Source organism: Amblyraja radiata, chromosome 18 (assembly GCF_010909765.2).
Source record: "Amblyraja radiata isolate CabotCenter1 chromosome 18, sAmbRad1.1.pri, whole genome shotgun sequence".
Classification (NCBI taxonomy): Eukaryota; Metazoa; Chordata; class Chondrichthyes; order Rajiformes; family Rajidae; genus Amblyraja; species Amblyraja radiata.
Genome location: NC_045973.1, coordinates 47,579,976 through 47,599,689, shown reverse-complemented (window position 1 = coordinate 47,599,689; position 19,714 = coordinate 47,579,976). Strand labels below are relative to the sequence as shown.

Sequence of the window (19,714 nt, the reverse complement as noted above, 5' to 3'; positions counted from 1 at the left end):
TGTCGCCAAGAGCGAGCCCGCTTTACGGCGGCGCCGGGGACCGGAGTGGGTGGAGCGTCAGCGGGGGGAGGGAGACAGACAGACAGACGGGGGATCGCCGCTGTCGTCGCCATTACCCGCATAATTATACCCATCCCTTCCTGATCGTCCAAGCGCGGTAAGGGCAGCCGCGATGGCGGAGCTGTAGTAAAGGGAATGCCGCGTTGGGGCGGTGTTTCTGGGCGAGTTTTTGCCCGGGCGGCGGCGAAGGGGCCTGTGACGCGCAGCGCCGCCTTTTCTTTTGTTGTGTCAATCAGGCCCCACTTCCCCTCCTCCCTCTCCTCACCCCCCTTCACCCCTTCCCCCCCTCGCCTTACCCCTCCCTCCCTTCACCACACTCCCTTCACCCCACTCCCCCCTCACTCTCCCCAATATCCCCCCACGCCCCACTAACCCCACTCCCCCTTCGCCCCACTCCTCCCCTTCACCCCACTCCCCCCCTCCCTCACTCACCCCACTCCTCCCCTCACTCTCCTCAATATCTCACCCCACTCCCCTCACTCCCTCCCTCCCTTCACCCCACTCCCCCCCTTCTCCCCCCCTCCCTTCACCCCCCTCACTCTCATCACACTCTTCCCCCCTTCTCTCCCTCCCCCCCCCCCCCCCCCCCCCATATCTTTGAGTTGTAAATTGCCCCAAATTACTTAGGTCTTTCAGAAAAGTAGCGTACTGTCAATCATTTTTTGTTTGCCCTTTGGGTCATGCCTCATCAATACCAGTTGCACATTCTGCAATGTTTTGATCTGAAGGGTGAGGAAATAAACAAGCAATGACAGCTTCCCATGGGATTCATTCTGCCACCAAATTCTTACCCAATGCTTGGCAACAAAACAAATTCCATTAAATTGGTCTTAAATCTGTTGAATTTTTACAGACAAGCTTGTTAGGAAAATAACATTAGCAGTTAACATATACTGCAACCGGAATGATGATGGGAGCTGGGATATTCACCAGAGCAAACTTTTGTCAGGTTACATGAGAACTTTTTCGTTGGTAAGGTCAATCTTCACGCATGATGATAGGAAAATGCTGTTTGATTTCTTTCCCATCTTTTCCCCTACCCTCATAAACCAAATCTATTGGTAAGTTCAAAACAGTACTGCCAGCCTAAACCATTTAAATGGAAGCAAATCTAAGCCTTATTGTACGTGTACTGTCGGATTTGAAAGGCCAAATTAGTTCTTTCACGCTGCTGCTCATCACATGGTGCCTGGCTGAGAATGCCCATTAGTTACCTCTCAGAATCTAAGCCAGGTTTGACCTCGTAATACAAGGTACACAGACCTATTGATTTCACTGGGGATAGTTGAATTGCAGATATGAAGCAAGGGTGTCTGTGGGATATCTGAAATAAAAACAGGAAATTCCGGAAACACTACTGGCCAGTCTTCATCTGTGAAGAGAGAAAGTTATTCTATTTTTTAACTAATTTTTAAATAGCTCTGGCTATTAGGGATATTTTTTTAAACTACTAATTGATACAGTATTTTGAGCCAATGAATGAGGGTGTGCGGATTTTCTGGCTGTCAATGCTTTTAAATGTGTTTTGAGGGCAAGGCTTTCTGAGTGTGCTGCTGGGGAAGCCTTGATGCGGGTCAGACCTTGCCGCTGGTGGCCTGAATGGACAGGTCTAGTGATCTGTTACTGATTGGGAAGGGTGCAGGTCCGGACCAGCAGTACCTGGTCCCTTGTCTTCAATGTGAGAAGTGTTGTTCTTGCTTCCAAACACTAGATTACACATGATTATGAGAGTGATGCCAAATATATGGCCATTTGTCTGTCTTGTTTTCTCATATCATTTTTAAGGATTCAGACAAAGTACCCGAAAACGCTGTAGCACTTTAGCAACAGCTGTACTCTTTCCAACATGAATGCAATTAGAACAGGTTATCCATGTGGAATCTATTCCTTCTATCCAGAGATGCTGCCAGTCCTGCTGAGTTATTCCAGTATTTTGTGTCTATCCATGTAGAAAATCTGTAATCAACCAAGAATTACTGTTACTTGTTTTTAAACAAAAAAAATAAGGATTCATAGTTTGAATTGGATATTAAAACCAAATAATGTTGTGAATGTTTAAATAGTGTTATATTGAGAAAAACTAGATATTGAAGTTTCTAGTTGTATTACAAAACTTATGAGCATATTGGTTTGTCTGTACTCACTGTTGAATCCCTTTTTTTTAAAAAGATATTACCAGTTCCAATGGGTTCAAAAAGAAAAAGAGCAACTTCTCCTTCAAGTAGCATTAGTGGTGGAGACTGTGATGATGGCCATCATGTTTCTGGAAGCAATGCAGGATCAAGCAGAAAAAGAAGGAAAGTTGCCAATGTCCCAACTGTAGATCCAGTAAGTATGCCCATGAGTGACAGTTCTATATCCTTTAATTCTTATGGAGAAATTGTCTGGTTTAATAAGACCATAATAGGTCTTTCTCACGGGCGACTTGACGCAAGATGTAACCAGAGTGAAGTGGTCGTGGTCTAGCACGATATCACACGAGATAAAGAGTTCTCACGGTACTCGGCATTTCTGTTATTTGTGCGAGTGACTTGTCCGTCTCCCGAGCTTTCCCGTTAAATCTTGAATGAACATTGTGAACTGTGAAGTGTAGTTAAATCATCACGTGTCACAAATGATGTCACTTTTTTTTTCACACACTATAAATATCCTCCCTTGGTTGAATTGGCTCATTTGGAGACATGCCTGTACTAATGCCGTGACTTTACTGCAGGAAGATGCCACATTACTTAGGAGAGAGGGGGAGAGAGACAGAGAGAGAGGCACAGAGGCAGTGTGATGTACTTCGGGGTGACTGGCGGAAGAGAAAGAGCGCACATGACCTTGGTCTATCTGTGTGTGTGTGGGTGCGAAGAGAGACTAAGCAGAATACATCGGTCTTATTGTGTGTGGGGGGAGAAAGAGAGAGGTGGGGGAGGGGGAGAAAGAGAGAGGTGGGGAGGGGGAGAAAGAGAGGGGTGGGGGGGAGAGAGAAATGAGGGGAGACGTATATACACAAAGCAGAGTTTTACTGTGTATGTGGGAGACACAGATGGACTGAGCACAGTACCTCGGTCTTACTGTGTGTGGGAGAGGGGGAGAAAGAGACGTACACTCACAGACGCAGAGTCTCTCAGCCTGTGTGAGAGGGAGGGAGGGAGAGAGAGAGAGGCACACACAAGGTGGATGTGAAATCTCACCTGCCTATTTCAGTGACAGACACCCGCCGCCAGTAAATGAAGACACCCCCATCTGTCTCTCCCTCGACTCCCCCACCTTTCCCTCCCAACTCCAGTCCCATCCCGACCCCCTGGGAAACTGAAGGGAGCAACAATCAACTGCTGCCTGCCCGCTGAGTTAAAGAGTTCCCACGGTAGTAAGACGATGTTAGTTGCGCCCAAGTTTAAATTTCCAACGTGTGTTTCAGAGTAAAGAGTCAGTGCAGAATCCTTGATAATCAAAAACTGTCTGAATCAGCAAGTTAGACACAAAATGCTGGAGTAACTCAGCGGGCCAAGCAGCATCTCTGGAGAAAAGGAATAGATTCCATTTTTGGTCGGGACACTTCTTCGGGATGATTGTAGGGGGGAACTGGAAGCAAGAAAAGATCGGGACAAATCAGGGCCAACAACAGATGACCTCAGCAGGGTATTTTGAAGAGGGGTCCCGACCCGAAATGACGCCTAACCCTTTCCTCCAGAGATGCTGCCTGACCCACTGAGTCACTCCAGCACTTTATGTCTATATTTGGTTCCCTGATAGGCCAATTGTTGGCTAGGGATAGTGTGATCCCAAGAGGGAACCATCGTTGCAAACCTTGGACTGGTTTACCGACATTTACTGCATGGGGGAGGGGGAGGGGGGGGGGGGGGGGGGTGCAGGACGGGGTGGGCGGGGGAGAGGGAGAGAGTGTAAGTTACCTAAAACTAAATAATTCAATGTTCATAGTGAACACAGACACAAAATGTTGGAGTAACTCAATGGGTCAGGCAACATATCTGGAGAAAATGAACAGGTGGCGTTTGTGTCTATCTTCGGTAAAAACCAGCATCCGCAGTTCCTTCCTGCACAATGGATCTCAGTGTCAAGTCTCTGACTCCCGTTGGCAGGCCATTCGGCCCACAGCCCGCCCAGCGATGACTAACCCATGTCACAGGGGGGTGGTGTGAAGGCGGAGTTAGACAGAGCTTGATTAATGTTACGGTTGGGGAATGGGCCATAATATGGCCAGGGAAACGCTGTTATTCGTGACGCCCCCTCCGCCCTTTCCCAGCTGTTCTCAATCGCACCCCTGGCCACACAAAAATTTATACTTTAAGAAGGAATACACGGAACATTTAAACTCAGAACGCTTCTAACAGAGTGAGCCATGTGAGCACTTTGATCATTCTCCCTGTATTTGCATTTGACAAAATAGTCGGGAAAAAATGTTTAAAAGTGTTCATACCTTTTGCTATGCCTAATTGGCCCTTACCTCTGCGAAAATAGTCTAATATTCGTAGGTGAAATGTCACCAACAATAATTGATTCTATTATTAATTGACTAATAATTGACTCTATTAGCGGAAAGATGCAATTCTGATCTAATATTATCAGTGCCTCTGTCTTTGGAAGCAACACCAGCAATTTATTAAATCTGACTACATGCGGCACAGTGGTAGAGTTGCTGCCTCACAGCCCCAGAGACCGGGGTTCGATCCTGACCATGGGTGCACCGGTTTCCTCTCACACTCCAGAGATTACAGGTTTGTAAGTTAATCGGCTTCGGTAACATTGTAAAATTGTCCCTGGAGTGTATAAGAATAGGTGGTCGGCGCGGACTCGGTGGGCCGAAGGGCCTGTTTCCGCGCTATATCTCTAACATCTGAAGTTAGGTAATGTCTAAAGGAACTGCAGATGCTGGTTAATACGCACAAAAGGACACAAAATGTTGGTGTAACTCAGCAGGTAAGTCAGATCTGGGAAGAAAAACATAAAAAGCTGGAGTAAGTCAGCGGGTCAGGCAGCATCTCTGGAGAAAAAGAATAGGTGATGTTTCGGGACGAGACACATCTTCAGACTTAATTCCGATTAGGATGTCTGAAGAAGGGTTCCGATTCGAATCGCCACCTATTCTTTTTCTCCAGAGCTGCTTGACTCGCTGAGTTACTCCAGCTTTTTGTGTCTGTCTTCGGTTTAAACCAGCATGTGCAGTTCACTCCTTTACACGGGTCTCTGGAGAACATTGATTGGTAGCGTTCCGGACCCTGCTTCGGAAAGGCATCGATCGCTAGTCGGCGAGGACTCCGAGCTGTATCTCTCAAAGAAGTACATGTGAAAAATTTCTCACGGACCATAAAAATGCGGGACCTTTCAGTAAAGTCCCTTTTAAAGATTATAGTTATTTTCTTGAATCTCATTAACATAACTCATGAATAAGTTGATGTCCATATGCGGATGCAAATCTTTATTTTTTAAATTCAATCCCACAGAAGACAATTTTTACTCACCTTCTGTCCCCTCTGTCCAGCTTCCGGGTTCACCGTTCGCAGGAGTTCCCACGGTACACGCAAGAGTCAATACGGATATCGCACGGATATCGCACTGGCCACTACGTGCATATAATGTTGCAATGTTCAACCACAAGTGTACAAGTCACTCTTGGAGAAATTCAAGCTTGTTTGAATTTTCTCCCGAGTCACCAAGTTACACGAGTACCTGCCGTTAGCGCCACGGTGGTCCACGGTGGTCAACGAATGCCGTACGGTTATCGCAAGAGGTTCCCACGATGTTCAACTCTGGTTAACTCTTGCGTCAAGTCGCCCCGTGAGAAAGCGCTTTAAGAACAGCATTTGGCCCATCAAGTCTGCTGCACCATTTGAACATGACTGATCTATCTTTCCCTCAACCCCACTCTCATGCCTTCTCCCTGTAACCCTTAATTCTTATTAATTAAGAACCTATCAATCTCCACTTTAAAAATACCCAATGACTTGGCCTCCATTGCCATCAGTGGCAATGAATTCCACAGATTCACCACCCCATGGTTAAACAAATTCAGGGCTCGAAATTAGCGGTTGCCCGGGTGCCATTGACCACTCAAAGTGCAGCCGGGCAACCTAAATGCCGACTCATTTTGCCCGGCTTGGCAATCAAATACTGGTTTATACCGATAGACACAAAAAACTGGAGTAACTCCGCGGGTCAGGCAGCATCTCTGGAGAATAGGAACATGACGTTTCGTGTTGGCGGCGGCGGCTGTATTCGTCTAGTATCTTTGATTGTGCGGCAAATATACTAGGTGCGTGGTGGCGAAGGATTGGAGCGAATGACGGGTCCCGAACAGTGGCAGCAGCGGCTCCATCGCCTCCTCCTCCCGCACCCCGCCCGGCGGAAGGAACCTCCCTCTCCCTCCCTCCTCCCGGCCTCGGCGTGCGGGAGGGGTTGTGAAAGCGCCGTTGGCGGATTTGCAAGCAGAGACCGCTATCGCCCTGATAACGGCCACTGCTTGCAAATTCGCCAAAGGCGCTTTCACAACCCCTCCCGCTTGCCGAGGCCGGGAGGAGGGGGAGGCGGAGGCCTCCTTCCGCCGACTGAAGCAGCTGCACGACAGATCCTATAGCTATAGGATCTCTGAGCTGCACCGCTCGGCCCCGCACCTTCCTGTCGGCTGGCGGAGGAGGGGAGGCGGTGGCGTGTAGGCGGCGGCACTTTGGAGTTGGACAGTGACGGCCAAGGCAGCGGGGCGATGTTGTCCGAGGAGCGCTGACCTTCCTTCCTCCCCACCTCCTCTGCACCTTCCACCTCTCTCTCTCTCTCTCCCTCTCTCCCTCTCTCCCTCTCTCTCCTCTCTCCCTCTCTCCCTCTCTCTCTCCTCTCTCCCCCCTCCACCCCTCTTATCCTGGGACCCCCTCCTCTCCATCCCGCATGATCCCCATTCCCTCCTCTATTCAGTCCTCACTGACATCCCCTGTGCTCCCCTCCCCATCTACCCCCCCCCCTCAATCTATTCATCACCCTACCCACCTCGCATTGATTCTCTTGCCACCCCCCCCCCCCCCCCCCCCCCCCCTCCATCCATCCTACACTGGTCCCCCAACTCATCCTGTACTGGCCCCCTTCCCATCCATCCTGCACTTCTCCTCCCATTCATACTGCACTGATCATCCCATTCATCCCATACTGACCCACCCTCCATTTACCCTGCACCAATCTCCCCATCCATCCTGTAGTGATCTTCCCATTCATCTTTTACTGATCACCTCATGCATCCTGTACTGATCCCCTCATTCATCCCGTACTGATCCCCCATTCATCCCATACGGATCCCCTCATTCATCCTGTAGTGATCCCCCATTCATCCTGCATAGACCCTCCGATCCACACTGTCCTGACCCCCCCCCCCAATTCATCCTCTACTGATCCCCGCCCATTCATCCTGCGCTGACCCCCCCCCCCCCCCCAATCCATCCTGTACTGATCCCCCCTATTCAAGAAGAATGGGAGGAACAGTTTGAAGAAGGATATCGACCCTAAACGTTGCATATATCCTTAGCTCCATAGATGCTGCCTCACCCGCTGAATTTCTCCGGCATTTTTGTCTACTCCCATTCATCCTGTACTGATCCCCCCCATCCTTCCCGTACTGATCCCCCCATTCAACACCACTGACATCTCACCTCACAATTTTACATACTCCAACCAACACGTACTGATTCACCTGCCTCAATCCATCCATTCCGCACCGATTGCCTTCTCAACCCCCCCACCGCCATCTATCCACCCCGCACAGATTCACACACCATCTGTTCCTATTGTGCTTCATGGTCTTAGAGCGAACCTTGACTATGTTTGATAACGGAAAGCAATCAAATGTATTTTAATTCCCAATGTTATTATTTGTTTTGACACCTTTAAACATATTACCAAAAGAACATTTGCTGCAGTTAAAGGTACACAAAAATGCTGGAGAAACTCAGCGGATGCAGCAGCATCTATGGAGCGAAGGAAATAGGTGACGTTTCGGGCCGAAACCCTTCAGACTGATAGGGGGTGGGGGGGGGGGGGGGGGAGGAGCCCGAGGGCGGGGGGATGGGAGGAGACAGCTCGAGGGTTAAGGAAGGGGAGGAGACAGCAAGGGCTAGCAAAATTGGGAGAATTCAATGTTCATGTCCTCCGGACGCAGGCTACCCAGGCGGAATATGAGGTGTTGTTCCTCCAATTTCCAGTGTTGCTCACTCTGGCAATGGAGGAGACCCAGGACAGAGAGGTCGGATTGGGAATGGGAGGGGGAGTTGAAGTGCTGAGCCACCGGGAGTTCAGGTAGGTTCTTGCGGACTGAGCGGAGGTGTTCGGCGAAACGATCGCCCAACCTCCGCTTAGTCTCACCAATGTAAATCAGCTGGCATCTAGAGCAGCGGATGCAGTAGATGAGGTTGGAGGAGATACAGGTGAACCTTTGTCGCACCTGGAACGACTGCTTGGGTCCTTGAATGGAGTCGAGGGGGGAGGTAAAGGGACAGGTGTTGCATTTCTTGAGGTTGCAACGGAAAGTGCCCGGGGAGGGGGTGGTACGGGAGGGAAGGGAAGAATTGACATGGGAGTTGTGGAGGGAGCGGTCTTTGCGGAAGGCAGACATGGGGGGAGATGGGAAGATGTGGCGAGTGGTGGGGTCACGTTGGAGGTGGCGAAAATGGCGGAGGATGATTTGTTGTATTTGCCGGCTGGTGGGGTGAAATGTGAGGACTAGGGGGACTCTGCCCTTGTTGCGAGTGCGGGGATGGGGAGAGAGAGCAGTGTTGCGGGGTATGGAAGAGACCCTGGTGCGAGCCTCATCTATGGTGGAGGAGGGGAAGAGCGAGGACATTTCCGATGCAGTTTTGCTGCAGTTATGTCCTTTGGCCATCTCTTGTCAGTTAGTGTAATGTTTAACCTGTCAGATGGGTACAGTCGGGTTTTAACAGCTATTATCATAAAATGCTTTTAGAAATTTCCTTGCAACCTATATATTTTGTTATGGATAAATTATGTGGGAAGTCAGAGTGTTTCTGTGCCAATAGCAATAACGACCCATGCTATGGCCATGTCATGGTAATTTTCGGTCCTTCACAGAAAACATGCTTGCTTCAATTGGAATATGTAAAAAGAGTTGAGATATTGTATTATAATTTTGCTGTATGTCATTGCGGTATATATAATGTCTTGATTGGTGAATATGTTTAGTTTGTGACTTTATTTGAAGCAGAAATAATATGTGAATGTAGACAAAAGTGCTGGAGAAACTCAGCGGATGCGGCAGCATTTATGGAGCGAAGGAAATGGGCAACGTTTCGGGCCAAAACCCTTCTTCAGACTGATGGGTTTCGGCCTGAAACGTTGCCTATTTTCTTCACTCCATAGATGCTGTTGCACCTGCTGAGTTTCTCCAGCACTTTTGTCTACCTTCGATTTTCCAGCATCTGCAGTTCCTTCTTGAACATAATATGTGATTGCTTCATTGAGCATAATTCCAACTGGTAACCATGCACTTCGTCCAAGCACATTATCACACGCCTCATGCAAACCGTCTTAAATGACCACCTAAACTGTCATTTGGCAACCTAAAATGCTGTCAAGGTTGCCTGGCTGGCAACAGGGAAAAATAGTTAAGCAAGAGCCCTGAAATTCCTCCACATCACCATTCTAAAGGTACGTCCTTTTATTCTAAGGCTGTGTACTCTGGTCCTAGACTCTCCCAGTACTGGAAACATCCTTTCCACATCCACTCTGTCTAGGCCTTTCATTTTTCAACCAGACACCTACATTCTCTTTAACATGCAGGGATCAGGTTCCAGCTGTCCCCTTAAACTCACAGTTCTACTGTTTGAATTCAGTTATCACGGATCCTGATTCCGCACCCACTTTGAGTAACTGGAGTCCAGGAAGCTATGCTCCCTCTATGCCACTGAGGCCCTGGTTACTGTGCTCTCTTTCACTCACTCAATCCTGGTTCCTGTGCTTCCTTTAAAGTCACTGGGGACCTGGTTCCCACATTCTCTCAAACTCACCAGGGTACTGGTTCCTGCACACTTTCACACACTAGGGACCAGGTTTCCATGTTCCTTTTCACATTCCCAATCACAATCATACTTTATAAGCCAAGTATGTTTTGCAACATATACGGGGAATTTCATTTGCCAAGTCAGTCACATAAATAAAAAGGAACGGAACAAACAAAATACATTTTAACATAAACATCCACCACAGTGACTCCTCCACATTCCTTGCTGTGATGGAAAGTGAAAAAAAGTGAAAATCTCTTCCCTTTTTTGCTCTGGTCTGGTCTGGTAACTCTGGTCTAGTTCCCATTCTCTCTTTAAATTTAACAAGTCCACTAAAAAAATTATTATTGTGTAACATTTTAAATTACAGAGAATTAGAAGTGTTGCATTGATAGAACAAACAATAGTCAGGGAAATTCTAGGCTTCAGCACCATCAAAGTCCAGTACATACCAATTAAGAGTTATACTGTAGTTGTGATAGAATGTGAATTAATTATTTGATACTAAACAGATTTAACATTTTATTTGGCTTTTTTCAGGGAAAGAGCAAATTGAAGTAAACATATTTCTCATTTACTTGGTAACCCATTGAGATATCATTACTCAACCTTTGAGATTAGAATTTATTCTGCTATGTAACAGATTACTTTTGATTGTGGGCATATATGTAGCACCCATAACTCATTAAGCAGTGCATTTATCTATAATGGATATTTTCATTATTAACTTCTCTGTTGTAGCTTGGTCACTCACAACATAACTTTGTAGTCAAAGTACATCATCTTATGATTGCCTGTCTATACACTCCATGCCTCCTCAAATTATTCCAAAAACACTTCCGAATGTATTTAATCTAATTGTTTGTAATCATTAAAATAACAATATGCAAAATGACTTTCTTAGGATCCTAACTTTACCCGCAAATTAATTTATTTGAAGGTTGCAGCAGTGGCTTTGATGATTTATTTGAATGATCATAACAAACAGAATTTGAAGTGTGACCGTGTTGAATCTGACCATGTTGCGTTCCTACTTTCCAAGAATACATTGGTACAATTTAGTCAGCTGCACTGTTGGAATATGGTAGCAGAAAATTTAGCGGCCCAGATAGCTTTTGTTTAACAGAGCAGTCAATTTATTTACGTCTCACAAATTTGGGGTCCAAAAATACTGACGATACTATGATAGAGATCAAATGCTGAAGTAATTCAGCGGGGCAGGCAGCATATCTGAAGAGAAGGAATAGGTGACGTTTCGGGTCGAAACCCTTCTTCAGTCTCAACCCGAAACGTCACCCATTCTCTCCAGAGATGCTGCCTGTCCCGCTGAGTTACTACAGCATTTTGTGTCTATCTTCAGCAGCATCTGAAGTTACTATGATTGGAAAGGGAGTGTGCTTATCTCATTGGAATTGGCTCCCACTAGGACCCAGATCAGGTTCAACAATGACAAGCCCTGATTTACAGCAGAACTCGGACAGCTCCGCCAGTCTAAAAATGAGGCCTACAGGAGCGGGGATGCAGACCTCTACAGGCAGGCTAAGTACAAGCTGAGAAGAGGAAAGGTACTCTGAGAAGTTGAGGAGCAAGTTCTCAGCTAATGACTCCTCTTCAGTGTGGAAGGGCTTGCAAGAAATCACCAGCTACAAGAGGAAAATCCCCCGCTCCTTGGACAATGTTCAGCTGACCAACGACCTGAACGAGTTCTACGGCAGTTTCGATAGACAGAAACATAACCCCGGTACCCCCTCCCTGCCTTCCCCCATCCACTCCTCCCCAATCACCACTTCACATCTACTTACAGCCTGAGTCCGGTCTGCAAAGTGGACCCTTCCCCACCCACTCAACCCCAATCACCACTTCACACCTACTCGCAGCCTGACTCCAGTCTGCAAAGACTGGGCCCTCGTCCTCTACCCACCCCCTTCTTGCTGCCCAACATCAGTCTGGCCACTTCTCCATCACTAACAATAGCAATTGAGGAGGTGGAAAAGCTGGAAATCTCCAGGACCGGACAATGTTTCCCCCTCTATCCTCAAGCTCTGTGCCGAATAACTGGCACCAGTCTACACAGACATTTTCAACCAGTCCCTGCAAACCTGTACTGTCCCTGCCTGCTTCAAAGTCTCCACTATGGTTCCCGTACTCAAAAAGCCAAGAATTACTGGTCTTAATGACTACAGGCCTGTCGCACTGACCTCTGTAATAATGAAGACCCTTGAAAGACATGTGCTGGCCCACCTGAAAAATATCACAAACCCCCTGCTGGACCCTCTGCAGTTTGCATGCCGGGCAAATAGATCAGTGGATGACGCAGTCAACCTCGGCCTGCACTTCATCCTCCAGCACCTAGACCGCCAGGGGACCTATACAAGGATTTTGTTTGTGGATTTTAGCTCTGCATTCAATATCATTGTGCCAGAGCTACTACACTCCAAACTCTCCCAGTTGACAGTGCCTGAACCCCTCTGTCAGTGGATCATCAACTTTCTGACAGCCAGGTAGCAGCATGTAAGGCTGGGAAAGCACACCTCAGACCCTCAGCATAGGAGTACCGCAAGGCTGCGCACTCTCCCCCCTCCTTTACTCTCTCTACACCAACGACTGCACCTCCACAGACTCCTCTGTCAAGCTTCTCAAGTTTGCAGACGACACAACCCTGATTGGACTGATCCAGGATGGGGAGGAATCTGCCTACAGACAGGAAGTGACACAGCTGGTATCCTGGTGCTATCGCAACAATCTGGAGCTCAATGCTCTTAAGATGGTGAAATTGATTGTAGACTTTAGGAGAGCTCCTCCTCCCCTCCCGCTCACCATTAACAACACCACAGTCACATCTGTGGAGTATGTTAAGTTCCTTGGAACCATTATCTCCAGGGACCTTAAATGGGAGGCCACCATCGACTCCACAGTCAGAAAGGCCCAACAGAGGATGTACTTCCTGTGGCAGTTGAGAAAACCCAATCTGCCACAGACAATGATGGTCCATTTTTATACTGCCACCATAATGTCTGTCTTCACCTTCTCCTCATGGTCTGGTTTGGCTCAGCCACCAAGCCACCTGGAGGCTGCAGCGAATCGTCTGATCAGCTGAGAAGGTTATAGGCTGCAACCTTCCCTCCATTGACAGACTATACACTGCAAGGACCAGGAAGCGAGTGGGTAAGATCATCTCTGACCCCTCTCACCCTGGCCACAAACTCTTTGAATCACTTCTCTCTGGAAGGCGACACCGGACTGTCAAAGCCGCCACAGCCAGACATAAAAACAGCCTTTTTCCACGAGCAGTAGCTCTACTCAACAACCAAAAGTCTAGCCTCCTTTTGCTCTGGTATTTTATTTCATTCTTCACATGTTTAAATTATAATGTTTTATTTTGAATTGTCTACTATATATCGTGTTGTTACTTGCGAGCAAAGCACCAAGGCAAATTCCTTGTATAAATACATACTTGGTTAATAAAATGTATTCAATATTCAATTCAAAATATTGGAATGTTGAGACAAACTTGCCTAAAGTGTAAAAAGTTACGAAAGGATATTTTAACTTCTAAATCATCTTTCAAATTTATTTTTAAATCTACATTTAATATGTCACTTAATTTGTGTAGCTTACATTTTGAATAAGAGGGAGGAGAGCATTCAGCACTCAATCTATTACTTCAATTTTCTGCCTTTGCCCATATCCCTTGTTATATCTAACCTAATAAAAATTGGTCTATCTCTGTCATAAATTTGTACTAACCTGCATTCATATTTGTTAAACTTCAATTACAAACTTCAATTCAATTGTTAAATCTGTGCCCTTTGATTTATATTTCCAGTGCAGAGGAAATGGTTTCCCTCCATCCACTCCTTAAGATTTCAAACACTTTGTTTAGATATACATTAAAGGGAAAACACGGCACTTTATGTAGTCTGTCCTCATAATACGTGACTGACATTGTGATGAATTAACATTGTCGTGTATAAAGTCCAATATATCTTTTGAGGTACAATGAAACACTGAAAGAAGGTTTGAAAACTCATGGGAATAAAAATCTTGTCTCGTATTTGTCTTAAATGGTTGACACCTTGTAAATAGAAGTATTGCTTGAAATATTTTCTTTCAACAGATTGCTGTTTGCCATGAACTTTACAATACCATTAGAGATTACAAGGATGATCATGGAAGACTTCTATGTGAGCTCTTCATCAGAGCACCAAAGCGAAGGTAGCATTTTTAGAATTCTTGCCTTAAAAGGTTTATATAATTCAATAAAATTCAAGCACATTTTGGGGGGAAGAAATCTTATTTTTGTATTTTCTAAGAACACATATAAATGCAGCTTTGCAAATTCCTATTACACACTTTTATTTCTAATCATTGCGTGTCAATTGGCTGATTATAAATTATGTAGAATTAACGGGGCAATTTTAAAATGTTAATGATACAATGCAAATTAAGGGAACACGTTTTTAATAAGTTTTTACATTTAATGAAACTCATGACAATCCTTGTGTTTTTCTCCTTTTCCAATGCTGAGAACCATTTTGCTACAATGCAAGTTTGTAGTTAGCATTTGCTTGGGCATCTACTATTACCTCCATTTGTCTGCTATATAGTTGCTTTAATATATATGCAGAGACTGGAAGGATGAAAGAGCTTACTTTTGTGCTGCATTCCCAACCAGAAAATATTCAGATTTTTTTAAATATTGTCTTTTAATATCATAATATTAGTAATAATAATAAGGACCCGTATTTAATAAAGTGGCAATTGTCTCAGTCATAGGAGTAGAAGTAGGCCATTTGGCCCATCGAGTCTACTCCACCACACAATTATGGCTGATCTATCTTTCCCTCCCAGCCCCATTCTCCTGTTTTCAAGATCAGTGGGCTGAAGATCCTTACCCAATGACTTGGCTTCCACAGCCGTCTGATCTTAAAACTGTGATCTTCAGCCCACTGATTTTGAAACTTCATTTGTTGTCATTTAAACACAATGACTTTCAAATATTCTTCAGAGTATAGCTTTACATCTATTGAGACATTTCTAACGCAGTACAAAAATCACTTATTAAAGTTTGAACTTGAGTGTAAAGTTTGCTAATTGCTACTGTGGTACAGTGTAAAAATGAAGTTACCATAACATAGATACATAGAAAATAGGTGCAGGAGTAGGCCATTCGGCCCTTCGAGCCTGCACCGCCATTCAATATGATCATGGCTGATCATCCAACTCGGTATCCAGTACCTGCCTTCTCTCCATACCCCCTGATCCCTTTAGCCACAAGGGCCACATCTAACTCCCTCTTAAATATAGTCAATGAACTGGCCTCAACTACCCTCTGTGGCAGAGAGTTCCAGAGATTCACCACTCTGTGAAAAATGTTTTTCTCATCTCGGTCTTAAAGGATTTCCCCCTTATCCTTAAGCTGTGACCCCTTGTCCTGGACTTCCCCAACATCGGAAACAATCTTCCTGCATCTAGCCTGTCCAACCCCTTAAGAATTTTGTAAGTTTCTATAAGATCCCCCCTCAATCTCCTAAATTCTAGCGAGTATAAGCCGAGTCTATCCAGTCTTTCTTCATATGAAAGTCCTGACATCCCAGGAATCAGTCTGGTGAACCTTCTCTGCACTCCCTCTATGGCAATAATGTCCTTCCTCAGATTTGGAGACCAAAACTGTACGCAATACTCCAGGTGTGGTCTCACCAAGACCATGTACAACTGCAGTAGAACCTCCCTGCTCCTATACTCAAATCCTTTTGCTATGAATGCGGACAGGAGAGCCCTTCAAAGGGTCATCAACACCGCACAAAAAATCACTGGCTGCCCACTGCCCTCCCTGAAGGACATCTTCAGCTCTCGCTGCCTTGGCAGGGCAGCCAACATCCTGAAGGACCCTTCCCACCCTGGACACAACCTGTTCCACCTGCTGCCCTCTGGCAGACGGTACAGGTCTTTCAAAACTCGCACAAACAGACTCAGAGACAGCTTCTACCCCATAGCCATACGTGAACTTAACAATGCAAAATAAGAAATAACGCTCACATTCAACTGAATGGTTCTACCTCAGCTGCTATTGTTATTTATCTGTAATTTTTTTTAATATGTATATATTTTTACCTTTTCTTATATATTTAAAATTGCTCTTGTGAATCGCACCGTGGGATTGCCTTTTAAATTTCGTTGTACCGCGTGCAATGACAATAAAGAGATTCATTCATTCATACCATTCGCTTTCTTCACTGCCTGCTGCACCTGCATGCCTACTTTCAATGACTGGTGTACCATGACACCCAGGTCTTGTTGCATCTCCCCTTTTCCTAATCGGCCACCATTTAGATAATAGTCTGCTTTCCTGTTTTTGCCACCAAAGTGGATAACCTCACATTTATCCACATTATACTGCATCTGCCAAACATTTGCCCACTCACCCAGCCTATCCAAGTCACCTTGCAGTCTCCTAGCATCCTCCTCACAGCTAACACTGCCCCCCAACTTAGTGTCATCCGCAAACTTGGAGATGTTGCCTTCAATTCCCTCATCCAGATCATTAATATATATTGTAAATAGCTGGGGTCCCAGCACTGAGCCTTGCGGTACCCCACTAGTCACTGCCTGCCATTGTGAAAAGGACCCGTTTACTCCTACTCTTTGCTTCCTGTTTGCCAGCCAGTTCTCTATCCACATCAATACTGAACCCCCAATAACATTTAGATCAAATGGTTTTGGGAAATCCACAAACCAGCATTGATATAGGTTAAATTTTCATTGCAATTGTTTCACTGGGAGACTTCAGTGTCATGCTAAATTTATCCTAAGTTTCATATGTTTTCATCTTCTGAAATTTATAAGAAATAAACATTCAGCTGTGTTTTATCACAATGCAGGTAATGTTTGGTTAAATTTAATAATGCTAGAAGGTTCAGCAAAGAAAAGGCTTTGGCCAATATTTTAAATCTTTTGAAGAAGTTACAGTTGCTGTTTCAACTTTTTGTCAGTGCTGCCTTAAAAATATAGGTAAAAGATATTTCAAAATTATGAATGGATTTTTCACATTGCCATTAGGAAGTCCCAGTATTGATGAAGAATCGGGTAGTTGGCTTTGTGTGCTGCTTAACTTGCATTATGCCTTGATTAATGCAAGTTAATGTAGCTCAAAGCTCGTGCCTCGAGCAGTTACAATGAGGAGCATGGTTAGGATTTGTTTAAATTAATGAGGATAGAATTCATGGGTGTGAAATGTGAATTGAAACGAAGGCTATACTAGCTTTGAACATAAATTTGCAGTACTTGTAAGTTGATGGTTGCACAATTTTTATGCATATCTTTCACTGTGCTGTAAATTAGGAACCAACCGGATTATTACGAGGTGGTCTCTCACCCCATCGATCTTTTGAAGATACAGCAAAAGTTAAAGATGGAGGAATATGATGACGTTGATCAGTTAACTTCTGATTTTCAGCTTATGGTTAATAATGCAAAAGCTTACTATAAGGTAATTAATGGAATTACCAAACTTATAGCATTATGTCAGTTCTCACCTTTAGTTCCTTGATTTGCATTTATTTTTTGTATATTTGTCTGATGAGTATTCTTAGGATATTTATATATTGCCTTTAAAATCGAAAATGAAAACTGTTGTTCTAAGAAAATGGTATACTTTATAATAAAAATGAAACATATTGCAGATGTGCAGAGATTTGTCAGCATCTGAAGTAAGAATATGTTCATATTTACGTGTCGGCAGAGTTTTCCACCAACATTTATTTCTTTAGAGTTTCAAATAGTATAACCATTCCCTATTGATATATAACCAGTGAGCATTTATAATCTTGACATTTCCATGTATATTTCCATCTCTTTTAGAGAACTTTTTAAAATCAGTTTTGTGATATTGGAGTGTTCAAAATTGTTGATGCATAATTGATAATTAACACAATTACATGGATGCAAAATATCACATCATTAAAATGACCGTTCAAGAAATATTTTTTGGAAAGTTAAAACCATTTTTGTTCCATGTTTGAGAATTAATCTATTTTCATTTTAAACTGTTCTATGAAACCAATGACATAGCACTTGAGGTTTCAAGTCATGGGTAACTGTCGGTGAAAGTGATTTGAACACATTTTAAGTGAATCTGTATCCACATTAGGATATTAAAAATTCAAAGTTGTAGGGTCTTTCCTTTTACAAAATCTTATACCACCAGTTTGCCTAGGTTACCAGAAAGAAACATGAGTTCTAAAATATTTCTGGTCAACTAATTTTTGTTCTCTACTTTCAAACTACGATGTAAGTTTAAAGTTTAGACAGAATCGTAATACTGTCCCGCTGAGTTACTCCAGCATTTTGTGTCTACCATACTTTAAATGTATATTTTAAAAATAATTAAAGAATACCTAACTTTAGATGCAACTATTTACTAGAATTAATAGATGTTTATTAATTTGGCAACACCAATTATACTTGTTCATGGATTATAGTTGAAAACCAGGTAACATCGTGTTTAATCAATTGTAGGAAGATTCGGCTGAGTGCAAAGCAGCAAGTAAATTGTGGGATTTGTATACAAGAACCAGAAATGAATTTGTTCAAAGAGGAGATTATGAACAAGAAGATGAAGAGGATGATTATGATGGCCACGATCATCCTGGCACAGCTGGTGATGAGGATGTGAGTATTTTTGTTAAGTACTAATTTTCCAAGATGTGAACATTCCCGACAAGGCTTTTATTTATCTGTTCCCATGTGCCTGCTACTTTTTCTGTTGGTGTTAGAATCATGGATGTGGCAAGTGGTGTCGTGGTAGCCTGCAGAGCAGTCTGAATATGGTACACATTGCAGTGACTGTCAACAGCGGAGGGAGTGAATGATTAGTCCCTGACTTGTGTATTATTGAAATTGGAAAGACTTTGGAGTGTCAGGTTGACCAATTCTCTGCAGTATTCCTCATCTCTTATCCATGTCCATGTAGCCTCAACATTTATATTGCTTGTCCAGTTGAATTTCTGATTAATGGTGGCCCACCCCCACCCCTCCCAGGTATTGGTGGTGGCTGATTTGGCAATGATAATGCCATTTTCTGTGTGAATAAATGATTAGATGTTCTCCTCTTGGAGATGGTCATTACCTTGTACTACTTTGGCATGAATATTACTTGTCGTTTACCAGTCCATGCCTGAATGTTGTCCAGGTCTTGCTGCAAACAGATGTGAAATTGCTTAATTTGTTGAACAGTTGTAATAACTATTGTGCAATAATCAGCTAACATACCCATTTCTGACATTGTGATGGAAGTAAGGTCATTGGTGAAGTACCTGTAGATGGTTGGAACCTCTGTAGTGTTGAACCTCTGTAGTGATATCCTAGGGTTGGGATGATTGTTCACCAACAAGTAGAATCACCTTCCTTAGTATGAGGTATGATTCCAGCTTTGGTTGTCTATAACTTTACCAGAGTTCCTTGTTGTCACTCAGTCGGATGCTACCTAGGAGTCAATGATGGGGAGTCTCATATCACTTTTGAAATTCCCTTTTTTGTTGTTGCCCGTATTTAGACCAAAGAGCTGTCCTATGCTGAGGTCTTGAATTGAGTCATCCTCGCAAAATCAAGCCGTCATTGGCAATTGTTATTGTGCTGGAACAACTTAATTTGAGGAC

General features: G+C 44.3%; 1 protein-coding gene across 13 annotated transcripts in view; it reads left to right on the top strand.

Annotated features, from left to right (window-relative positions):
- The window catches only part of pbrm1 (polybromo 1), a 68,364-nt gene continuing 48,650 nt past the window's right edge, over positions 1 to 19,714 (top strand). For 12 of the 13 annotated variants that reach the window (XM_033037303.1, XM_033037300.1, XM_033037296.1 and 9 more), the window contains exons 1-5: positions 9 to 157; positions 2,230 to 2,388; positions 14,176 to 14,273; positions 17,400 to 17,547; positions 18,576 to 18,728. In XM_033037303.1, coding sequence (XP_032893194.1) covers positions 2,245 to 2,388; positions 14,176 to 14,273; positions 17,400 to 17,547; positions 18,576 to 18,728 — 543 coding nt within the window. In that variant the 5' untranslated portion in view covers positions 9 to 157; positions 2,230 to 2,244. Of the gene's footprint in view, positions 158 to 2,229; positions 2,389 to 14,175; positions 14,274 to 17,399; positions 17,548 to 18,575; positions 18,729 to 19,714 lie in introns of all 13 variants that reach the window. The other variant, XM_033037297.1, reaches the window with a different exon arrangement.